The 12,231-nt window shown below is 37.1% G+C and overlaps 1 protein-coding gene across 50 annotated transcripts in view; it reads right to left on the bottom strand.

Moving 5' to 3' along the window:
- Positions 1-12,231, bottom strand: part of KIAA0825 (KIAA0825 ortholog) — a 366,519-nt gene that overhangs the window by 169,041 nt on the left and 185,247 nt on the right. For 37 of the 50 annotated variants that reach the window (XR_011525681.1, XR_011525683.1, XR_011525682.1 and 34 more), the window contains 2 exons: positions 11,496-11,654; positions 9,601-9,695 (listed from right to left, as the gene is read on the bottom strand). Coding sequence is in view for 33 of the 50 variants with exons in the window: in XM_070571368.1 (XP_070427469.1) it covers positions 9,601-9,695; positions 11,496-11,654 (254 nt within the window). In the remaining 17 variants the exon portion in view is untranslated. Of the gene's footprint in view, positions 1-9,600; positions 9,696-10,540; positions 10,801-11,495; positions 11,655-12,231 lie in introns of all 50 variants that reach the window. The other 13 variants (XR_011525671.1, XR_011525678.1, XR_011525674.1 and 10 more) reach the window with 1 other exon arrangement.

Genomic DNA, 12,231 nt, shown 5'->3' with positions numbered 1-12,231 from the left:
GAAAAATATCAGCTTTAGAGCTATACCCTCAAGGTACGTAAAGGTATGAATTTCATTTACTGTATAAGAAAGTACTAGAGGCATCCTAACTAATTCATATATAACACATCCCCCAAATACTATAATAATAATAATAATAATAATAATAATATAAATGTTAATAGAGGGAATATTAGTTATTGTTCAGATTATATTATATTTAATAGACATTTAAATGTCTCATATACATGTCATAGTAAAACTATCCTCAAAAAGAAAATTTCTTCTTTTTATGTTGGTATAGCAACATAAACTGAGATATTCAACGATGACCAATAAGCTTGAAAGCAATCGACGGTCTTTTTATCTCAGCCAAACTGAATCGATGGGCCTATGACAGCTACTCCTGGTGGAACGTATGCTAAAACTTTTTGCAGAAAAACATCACAGAGGCTTTGGGGTCTGAACAGAATTTGACAGGGGAAAGACTTAAAGAACAGTTATTGAAAAAAGAATGTACTCCGTACAGGCAAGTTTTTAATAGCTTTTGATCCACTGCAAGAGCCCCAAAGTGCCAGTATGTGAACGCATAATTAGGTAGGAGAAAATTCATTACAAAGTGAATTTTGGTTCAACTTGACAAGCAAAAAATTCTCCCAAGCTGCTTTTGAGAAAATTATTATACCTTCCTTTCATCAAAATGTTGCCAATTCTGCATTTCTGTCAATAGCATTTAACATATTTATTTAGGTTTTCTGTTTTCTGTCACACTAAAGTAATGAAGACCTTTGTTAAAATCACATCCCTGTTAACTTATACAACACATACACATATAATCTCTCCATATGTAAGAGAATCACTCTTTGCATCCCCACTGTGGTAGCCGTGGAAATGTGCCACTCATATCTCCTGTTGCAGTTAGCATAGTTGACTAACGGCCCTAGCTGTCATTCCTCCGCCTCTACCACGGCAATTGTGTTCAGGCCATGCTTCTCCCAGGCTGATCTTGTCGGTCTCTGAGCATGGTAGAGGTACTAGGGCCAGCCCATTCCTGCAGCACATGAGACTCTTCTAGTGTCTGACTTTAGCTCAAGGAGTCCCCATTGGCCTTGTCAAAACTTTCTTAGAACTATCCTGCTATCTGAGACTCTTCCTACCCAATTCCCCTTCCCACTCTCCTTTCACAGGTGTCAGATAAGCAACTTAGTCTGAAGGTTTGCCTGCCTACTCCTGCTTGTTCCTTTTTATCCTTCATGTGCATTTCTCCCTCAAAACCTCTTGTACCACTGATACCATCTTGACATCTGCTTGGAGGATTTGAACTGACACTCTCCCTCTGAAGAAATGACAAGCATTCTCTCTACATAAAGAATAACTTCAAAGAGAAAGTAACATCCATAATTTTTATGCAATTTATGAGCAGATTTAGCTGAGCCCCCAGGCTTCCTTGGAAATGTCTTACAGCTGTGATGCATAATCTCTTCCTCAGCCTCTAGCCATAGTCTCTAACCTGGCCTTCCCTCCACCTCAGCTATTATTAATATCCTAAAGTAGCTTTATGTCCTTGTCACTCCTTTGTTTAAAGGCTTTGATAAGTCCTTCAACTCTAGTGGTTAAAATTCAAACATCTTGAGGCTGGCCCAGTGGCGTAGTGGTTAAGTTCACACGCTCCACTTTGGTGGCCCATGGTTCATGGGTTCAGACCCTGGGTGCAGACCTACATACCGCTCATCAAGCCATGCTGTGGCGGAATCCGACATACAAAATAGGGGAAGATTGGCACAGATGTTAGCTCAGGGCCAATCTTCCTCATGCACCATCCCCCTCGCCTCCCCCCACCCCGAAAATCCAAGCATCTTAGCCCTCAGGCCCCTCACAACCTAAATGGTTAACTTACTTCTCAAATTTTAGCTAGAAGAGGGCTCTCTTTCTCCCAGGCTGGAGACAAGAAGTATTGAAGATAATGGAAACAAAATTGAGGTTTAGGAAGGAAAGCTGGGAGATTCATATTAGATGGCTTTAATTTTCCTGGTAAAGTAGGTGGTGGCAAGCCAGCTGCTGAGAGGGATACAGGGATTTGAAGAGGTGAGACAAGTCTTATGACAACCAAAGTGACAATTCAAAATGAATTAAAAATTTTGTGCAGTAGCACTGAAGGACCCTTTGACATATATAACAGTCTCTAGTAAACTATCACTTTATTCTAAATAAATACCTTTCCTACTATCAAAAAAGACAAGAAATAACAAATGTTGGCGAGGATGTGGAGAAAAGGGAACCCTTGTACACTGCTCTTGGGAATGTCAATTGGTGCAGTCGCTATGGAAAACAGCATGAAGATTCCTCAAAAAATTAAAAATTGAACTACCATATGAGCCAGCAATTCCGCTTCTGGGTATATATCCAAAGAACCTGAAAATACTAATTCAAAAAGATATATATACCCCTATGTTCTTTGCAGCATTATTCACAACAGCCTAAGTGCCCATCAACAGACGAATGGATAAAGATGTGGTGTATATATACATATATATATACATACAACACATACATACAACAGAATACCACTTAGCCATAAAAAATATGAAATCTTGCCATTTGTGACAACATAGATGGAGCTTGAGGGCATTATGCTAAGTGAAATAAGTCAGATGGAGAAAGCCAAATATCATATGATTTCACTCATACGTGCAAGATAAAACAACAATAAAAAATAAATACATAGAGAATAGATTGGTGGTCATCAGAGAGGAAGGGGGTGGGGAGAGGGCAAAAGGGATAAAGGGGCACATGTGTAAGGTGACAGATGGTAACTAGACTTTTGGTTGTGAACACAATGTAGTCTATACAGAAGTCGAAACACAATGATGTATGCCTGAAATTTATATAATGTTATAAACCAATGTGACCTCAATTAAAAATAAATAGAGAAATGTCTTTACAAAGAAGATATGTATTCAAACATGTTCATTGAAAGAATAAAGTAAGCAAAGCTCTAGAGAAGCAGCAGAGTGACGTGGTTAAAAACACAGATGTGACCGGAAATCTGAGCACCATCCCTTAGAGTTCTGTGCCTCTGTGCCATAGTTTCCTTACCAGGAAAATGATGGCAATATGGTACCTACTTTATAAGGTTAGTGTAATGACTTATAGTTAAATATGTGCCTGTAATTCACTTAAATTATGCCAGTCAGGTGGCAAATGCTCTTGTTTGCTATCTTCATTATCATCAGTATTTTTACAGTGAATATACAGCTAATAAAAATTTGACCAAAGAGTACAAGCTTCCAGTTATAAGATGAAGATCTAATACAGAGCATGGTGATTATAGTTAATAATGCTGTATTATATACCTGAAAGTTGCTAAGAGAGCAGATTTTAAATGTTCTCACCACAAAAAAAGAAACGGTAGTTATGTGATGTGATGGAAGGGTTAGCTAGCGTTACGGTGGTAATCATTTTGCAATATATAAGTGTATCAAATCAACATGTCATACAACTTAAACTTACATGATGTTATAAGTCCGTTATATCTCAATAAAGCTGGAGAAAAAATTTGACCAGGAAAATGGTGTAATAGATCAAGCACCAGCCACAGAGTCAGAAGCCTTCATTTTAGATGTGGTAGATATACACAATGGAATACTACTCAGCCATAAGAAATGATGAAATCTGGCCATTTGTGACAACATGGATGGACCTTGAGGGTATTATGCTAAGTGAAATAAGTTAGAAGGAGAAAGTCAAATACTGTATGATCTCACTCATAAGTAGAAGATAAAAAACAATGACAAACACACACATAGAAACAGAGGTTGGATTGGTGGTTACCAGAGAGGAAGGGGGAAAGGAGGAGGGCAAAAGGGGTGATTAGGCATATGCGTGTGGTGATGGATTGTAATTAGTCTTTGGGTAGTGAACATGATGCAATCTACCCAGAAATCAAAATATATAATGATGTACATCTGAAATTTATATAATGTTATAAACCAATGTTACTGCAATTAAAAAAAAAAAGAAGCCTTCATTTTGAGTTCCAGATGCCATTGATTATCTATGACCTTGGGCACGTTATGTAATGTTTTGCAACCTCATTAGTACCTGTCTCTTATTACATAATGTAGTGAGGTCTAAGGAGAAGATTTGTGTGAAAGTACATTATATACCATAAAGGAGGACAGATACAAGTTACTAATCAGAAAACAATACACGTTTATAGGTTTGTGAGTTCATGTACCAAGGTGCTAACTTCAGATCAGAGTGTTAAATTATACATCCTAAATACACGTTGGACAATCTCTGTGCAAAAACATGCTGCTTTAGGAAATAAGGTTGGGAGGGAAGCCTGATCCTGTTTGAGAAGACAGCGATGGTGAGTACAGAGTCACTGAGTCAGGCCTTTTTGTAGAGGTGGGAAGAAAAGGGTATTCTAGGGAGCGAGAGCATAAAAAACCCCAAATTTGAATGCCATGGCATATGTAATGTATGTAACGGCTCAGAGGTGTATATTCACAAAGTCGGCTTCCCCTTTTTCTTAAACCTACCTCTCCATACCCTTGCAGCCTGCCGCTGCACCAGGAATTTACTGCTGTGAACAACTATAAACATTGTGCTAATGGCAGCCCTGCCCGAGAACGGTCATTGGAGAGTGCAGCGTGCGCAGTTAAAGGCCAGGGACAATATTTTCTACTCTCTACACCCCACAGGGCACACACACTATAATCTGATACAGTGTAAAGGTATTTTAATAATAATTATTATTAAAAGCAAACAATCAAATCCACAGATCAACAGCTCTTTTAAAACAAGTTTTCTAATCTCTGTTTGCTCTCAGATATACGGTTATTGTCCACCTGGAAAGGCCCCAAAATGATAGCCAGAAATCTGCCACCACCACCCCTTCTGCTGTTTCTGCCATCGTATTTAATTGTGTTTGTTCAACTCAAAGCCAAACTCATATGCAGTATATTTAGATGGTTAAAATAGCATAGCAATCCACCGTATTCACAGATTATCTGCGACACCACAATTCTGGGGAATTAGTCTGGAATAAATAAGGTAAAGAGAAAAGGAGTAACATAAATTTGTTCCAGTGACAAAAAAAACAATATCAAAATGGCAATCTGGAGATTCGCCATGAATGAAGGAATTTAGAATGCTCCTTTTGGTGAACTCTCCTGCAAATGCAATCACTGCCTCATTCACTAGTCTGGATTTATTTTAAAGTGGATGAGAAAGCAAGCAAGAAACCAATAGTAAGAAATTGTGAAAAGTATCTTTATTATTTCAAAAGATCAATGTATAGTCACTGTATTTACTCTTATATAGCATTAAAGGTAAAGGTGTAGAACTGATATATATGTTGATTTTCTGAACCTCAAAGGAGTCTATTTTCCACAATGGCAAACTTTCTAATTTGAAAAACATATATCATTGATATACATGCAGGATCTCTTTTCTGAGATTTCAGTTACTCCATATTCTTCAAACGTCTCGAAAATCAAAAATTTACAAAGGCTGAGTTGGATACTCTTGTCAGCCAATTCCACCTTAAATTTTTCAATTTGCATTTTTAGTATCATTTAACAAGTACAAACCCTATCACCCAAATGTCAAAAGACTTCCGAATTATGGAGTAAAGAACAGACTTGGCTGCTGAAGGTTATGCTGAGGTTATGGCTTGAAATGGATCAATTAATTAAAAATGAAGACCAGTGTTCTGTGCTTTTAATCTGAGCCAAACTTCACATAATAATAATAAAACAGGCATTTTAAACATACAGAGCTTAATTAACCTGATTTTCATCCAAATTTGGAAAACGAAGAGAATGAATATGCGTGTAGATAATTTTTTACTAGAGATTTTCCAGAGTGTACTTCTTGTTCCTCCATGACTACTGATCGAACATCAAGTTTCGAGAATGCCTACTCTGCTCTTTTGTCAGGAGCTGACTTTTTCTTTGCATTCTCATTCCTAATTTGTTAATAAATTCAACAAGTATTACCCAGAGCTCACTATATGCCCCAAAGCTGTTCTAGTACTGAAGACACAGTTGGAATAAGATGGCCAAGGTGCTTTCTCATGGAGTTTATATTCTACCTTGGGGGGCAGGATTGAAGGACAACAAACAGAAATTAAGATTTCGGATAGTGATAACTCAATGAAGAAAACACAGTAGAGCAGAATGCTGGGGAGGCTGGGAGGGTCACTTTAGACAGGTGACAAGGAAAGGTCTCTCTGTGGAGGTAACGTGTGCCCCAGATGGACAAGATGGCAGTGACCATGTGAAGAGCTGAGGGAACTGCAAGTATAAGGACCCTAAAATGGGAAACAGCTTGGAGAATCCAAAGAACAGGAAGAAGGAAATGAACTGAGAACAACAGGAATTGGGGAGAGCTGTTTTGGGATGAGGCCTGATAGCGAGCAGAAGTCACATCCCTGCCAAGGACTCAGGCAGCCACTTCAAGACTTGTTCTGCCTTTGGAGTCAGCACAGAACTAGCTTATGGAGCAAAGGCCAGTATTGTCTCAGATATAGACATTGTTGACACCGCATAGCTCCTCTTTCATGTGTCTGAACTGTCCCTCAAGTGCTCATCTCTTGAGTCTTTGTCTCCTGAGCGGCGTACCTGGCCTTCAGACCCTCCACCTTGCTCATTTTCAGTTTATCTTCTAGACCCAAGGGCCCACTGCCTGGTCTCCGACCTGATACCTGTTCTGATCCTCACTATTGCTTTAGGCCTTGAGTCTGCAAAACTTCAGTATATGTAACCTCAGATATAACCTGACTGCTCCATCTCCCACGTCTAACTCCCCGTTAATCCTTAATGACCTGTACTGTTTCCTTACCTAACCAAACACTAATACTGCCATGTGCTAGCGCTTTTCTATGTATTGTAGCTTCAACTTTCAAAAATGCTTCCATGTCTTTTAACACTTTCGATTGTGTCAGTAATCTCCAAGAGGTAGATACATGATTATCATTATTTCACTTTAAAGATGGGGAAATCCAAAGTCGGATAGTTTAGGTAACTTTCCTAAGGTAAGCTCACAACAGGACTGGCCTGAGAACCCAGGAATCCTGCTTTTCCATTTCCATGCTGTTTTGGGGTGAAGGTCTGGTTCACCCTAGGCATTGGAGTCCTGAGTAAGTCTACAGAGGGTCTGCTTATGATACTGAATTTGAAGCCCAGGTACACAAGAATTTAGGAGGAGAACAGACAGGATTCCCTTCTCCTCAACATTTTTTCATATTTGTGTATTTGAGTTTACTTTTTTGGTAACATTATGTCTTCAGACAACATTTGCAGCCCCATATATACACTCAACCATAGTGTAGAGATAGATTAGTATAAATATATTATCAATTAAAGAGAGAAAAAAGACAAGTGACTTGTTTAATTGGTGAGTTTGGGACAAAGAGCTGAGCATATTCAGCTGAGCTGCTCTGGGTTTCCTTCTTTGGCTCTGCCGACCCCCAAAGATCATGTTTGTATGTGAGAAGTATCACTTATGGATGTGGGGTAGCATACACAACTTTCATTCTAGAAGCTCAGTGTTCTGTGGTCTCATTTTCAAATACGTATTTTGAGATAACCAGGTTGTCAAAAATTCAATGCACTATTTTTTTAAAAATGAGGATTTTTCAGATAAGTCCAAACAAGAGTCTCTTAGAGAAAATAACAGAAACAATTTCCTTACTGGTTCAATATTAATCAAGTCTCATAAATAACATTCTTAAAATAAATGGGAAAGTGCTAAAAGAGATTAAAAACTCTCAGGTGTCTTTCATCCTTCTAAGGTAGATCAATTATGTCCATTGTAGCTTGTGGTGTGCGGTAGTTTCAAGTAGAATGCTTTTCATACCATTCTTTAAAAATAAATCTAAGGTTCTTATTGGGATGAGATTCTAGCTGTTTCTATTAAAAATTCATGACACTTTTCCAAGAGAATTGTTTTGACCTGTTACTTCTGGCTAAATTTGTGGGAGTTTTTTTCTTTCACCAACTGCTGCACATACTCTCTCAGGGAAATAGGCTTTAATAACTATTGACCTAATTGAAGTATACCTATAGTTGTTAAACAAAAATAACAACATGCTATTTTGGTTAGAACACAAATTCACTTAAAAGTGAATATTATGCAGAGCAAATGCAGTAAGTTTTGAAGGATATGTTGCCCCTTGAGTACCATTTAGTGGATTGGAAGCAGCACTTCACAGCTGAAAAACCTTCGTAAAATATAATACAGTTAATCTACATAAACTCAAAACTTTCTGAATAGCAGGAAGAAAATGTCTTTATCTTTCTAGTTTGTTTCCAGACAGACATTTAATATTGTGTAGATATCATGTAACCATAGACTCCTCAGAAGACTTGGCCTCTCCTCTGCCACCCCCACCTCCCAACTCTCTAAGCAACTTTGGGAAAGGATGGGAGCACTTCTGTGGGACTTGTCATGAATAGGTGTTTTCTGAACTACTGCCTCCCAGGTGGTAAACTTGCTGGGAGAAGGCTTTGTCCTTGATGGGGAAGCTTCTGGTTGTTCAGCTTTGGCCATGATGGGTGGGTGAGCTTCATTCAGGAGGGAAATATTAGGAATACAATTGTGACCACACATCTAAGCTACAGCTTTTATTGGCAATAATGCTGCCTTTCTTTTTTTTTAAACCTCCATCTGGGGACTACTGGAATCTCTCTCACTTAAGATACTTTCTTATGTGAACCCAGATTTCCCATGGATGATTTGACAATTCTACTATGTCACTGTCATTATTATGTTTCAGGAAAAATGATACTTAATATTTTTTTCAAAAAGATATGGAAATGCATTCTGTTATCACAAAGATTATATAGAAGATAATTCTCGCACTTAACTATAAGCAAACAGATGATACTTGAACAGTAAAAGGAGACTCATACATATATATCTTAAGTGAAAATGTGATACTTGATAGAAAAATTCAATTTTTAAAGGTTACATCTTAAAATTTTCATGGTATTCATGGTATGAAAATTTTAAAGGTATTCAAAAATAATATGTTAATTGATTCAAAACAAAGAAAATGTTTATACTTTTGTGCAAAATAAATGACATGTGCGGATTCCTAGGGTGAAATCACATTACCATTATATTGGGTTGTCCTGGGGTGTATGTGCGGGTGTGTGTATGTGTAAAGTAATATGCAACTGAGGCTATAGGAAGGCTGTGCCAAAATTACTGGCTGAAAAGCAAAATTTCAATCATGACAGTTTTACTTATGTTTCCCCTGATTAGACGAGTTGATTTGGCTTGGCACTTTGTATACATTCATTAAGTTGTTATAAACAAAGGCATAGTATTATAATGACACTCAAGCCAATAACTTTTGGTGTTTACAATACTGAACTATTACATACACAAAGTCAAAAATATTTAAAAAGACTAAAATCAACTAATTTCATCTCAGAAAACAATTGTGCTGCCTTTTGCAAATGCTTACTTGGAAAAACAGCATTTCAATAGCATACTTCACATAATTTCAGACATCCATATCTATATACACCTACATATATCCTATACATAAGGGATATATGTATCCTCTTCCCCCAACCAGATCCCCCAAGTCCCCAGTCTTAGTACCTGTTTTCGAGCAGTACACTGAAGGTCATCTTATCCAGTCCCAGATAATTTGGCAGCAAGTTTGACCAATTCCAGTTCCATTTTTTGATGGCTGACTGTTGATAAATGAGAAGACGCTATTGTTAGTTATTAATCAGAGTTAATATGATCAGTAAATTAAAGCTCCAGCTGTGATAGACTAACTAAGAAGGAGGGGGGCTAGAACAAGGACTTAGACAGATAACATCAATCATGTCCACAGAAGAAGGTTTTTATTCCAATAAGACAGCAATTAATTTATAAATCCATTTGGGGATGTAGTCATTATTTATAAAAATATAAATCAATTTCTTGAGTCATTATTCTCCCAAGTACTAATGGCATTTGCCCAACAAGTTTCTCTGAGAGAGTGACTCTTTGAAAAGCAAAGCAAAATAATTGGCAACTTTTTTATATGTCAATTTATAGTTGTTGTTTTTATCTACCACCCAGAAGTTTGATTAGAAAACAAACTCGGAATTGCTATGGCTCAAATGATAAGACACAGCTGAATTACAGTGTGATATTAATGTTATCTTTTTGGTCAAAAAAATGCTTTAAAGGGGAAATTATAAAGATCTGTAAATGTAAATAGCATAAATGATTCTTTTTTCTCATTTAATAGAAAATTTCACAACAGAGTAAGGAGAAAAATTACTGTGAAAGATAATCTCATAATTCAGAACTGAATAAAACATGCCATTTATTTAAATGAAGTGAGGATAATTTAACAGCTACAATGATTATTTATGGTTGGAAGCAATCTAATGCACAACACAGGAAAGCAGCCAATAAACTCAAACTTATACAATATATTTGGTTTTAAAGTATTATGGATGCTTATACTCCTTAAAACTAAATAGTTTGGATAATAAGAGACCAGGCCGATGTTTAAAATCCAACAAGAACTATGCCCTGTCACCTGCTGATTAATGGAGCACTACAATTCTGTCATAGAGCAGGAGAATTCTGCCCCGGGTTGTCAGCATTTGAAGGTCTTATTCTACTGCAGTATTGATGAATGTAGACTAGGGCTGTAACAGGCATGGTAAAAATATTATCTGCATCCCGAATTAGGCCATTGTTTTAATTCTTATTTTCGTCAGAGCTCTAGGTCAAGCCATCCTTCTCTTCTGCCCTGTTAGTTCAAGTAGTCTGTCAAGAGGCTTGTGGGAAAAGCCACTAAAGGAACGAACAAAGCAAAAGCAACTTTAGATTTCAAATACTTTGGAAAAAGATCTTTTTAACATAACTACTGAAACATGCAGCTCAAACAATGCCATAATCTGACATTTAAAAATGTGTGGTGTTTATCACATTGACTTTATTCCAAATATCCTGACTTTAAGATCATCAGCAAATTCACTTAAAATTCAGGAATGTGTTTAGGGTTGTAAAAAAGTAAATTTGCCTCATGCCACTTAAAATAGGAGCTCAATGCTCTATTTATAATTAATTTTAAGCTATTTTATAATTTACCTGATAAATTAGATAAATTCATAAAGATTGCAAGGTGTTTTGTGAGTGTCTGCATTGAAGAATGGGGGCAGCAAGGGAGGTGAGTATGTTTTGAAATGCCTGGGTTTTCAGGCCTTCCGTAGACACAGCTGAACAGATGTTCCCTCTGCCCACAGTGAGCTGACCTGGTCAAAAGTTACATTTTACAGACCAAACATATGAATCAGTTTGACAAATAGAAAGAAGATAAAATAACTTTTTCAAAGTCAATTTGTGCGGACCATGCCAATAAATACAAGGCCTTTTGCTTCTTAGCAAAAAAGCTTATGAGTCAATATTCAAACAAAAAGCGTTTTTTTTCTAACTTGTGTAAAGAAACCAAACATTTTAATTAAGTTTACCATTTAATTTCCACATACCTGATCTAGCATGTTTTCACTAAATGCCTTGTACACATGGAAAGGGTTAAAGGCAGAAGGCTGATCTTCCACACTCCTCAAGGTCGGCTTTAAAGGTCGGATGGGTAATGGCTTTTCCTCTGAACCATTCATAGAAAACAGCTGTTCTTTTAAGTATTCCTTCAAGGGAAAAAAATTACAAGTCGTGATGGTGGGAAGCATATATTCTCTCTAAAAATAAACTGATCAATATCCAAATCTACCCTTTCAGCACATTTGCTAGATTACAGTGTATTACTTGCCTCGGGACAGAATACATTTTCAGAAGAAACACAGCAGAGGACCAATCAGCATTGCAATAAACCCATCACAAACAGGTTCACCTAATATATAGCACAGATTAGAAAACCATTTAGCAGATTCTCACATAATAAATGTATGCTTGATCTATCAGAATCTTTTTAATAGGCATTGTCTTGTCATTGGCTCATGTATTAACATGTCTGGTTACCAAAACTTAACTCAGGTGTATGGTTACTTAAAGTACAAGGTTGCTCATTCATTCATTAAGTGCAGTTGCTACCTACTCCACGCTCAGCAGAGTGCTAAGGACTCTGATATTTCACTGCAAGCAATCTTACTCTATGTAGAATTAATTATAATGCAAGTTCCTAAACTCTATTTCTATGCCGTGGTCTGAAAAATATCAAGGTTCAACAGAAGCTCAAAATACGTAATTCAAATCCAACAGCCAGCG

This window comes from Equus przewalskii, chromosome 13, assembly GCF_037783145.1.
Source record: "Equus przewalskii isolate Varuska chromosome 13, EquPr2, whole genome shotgun sequence".
In the NCBI taxonomy this organism is placed as follows: Eukaryota; Metazoa; Chordata; class Mammalia; order Perissodactyla; family Equidae; genus Equus; species Equus przewalskii.
Note: the sequence above shows the minus strand (reverse complement) of the source record. Positions and strands in the feature narration are given on the sequence as shown.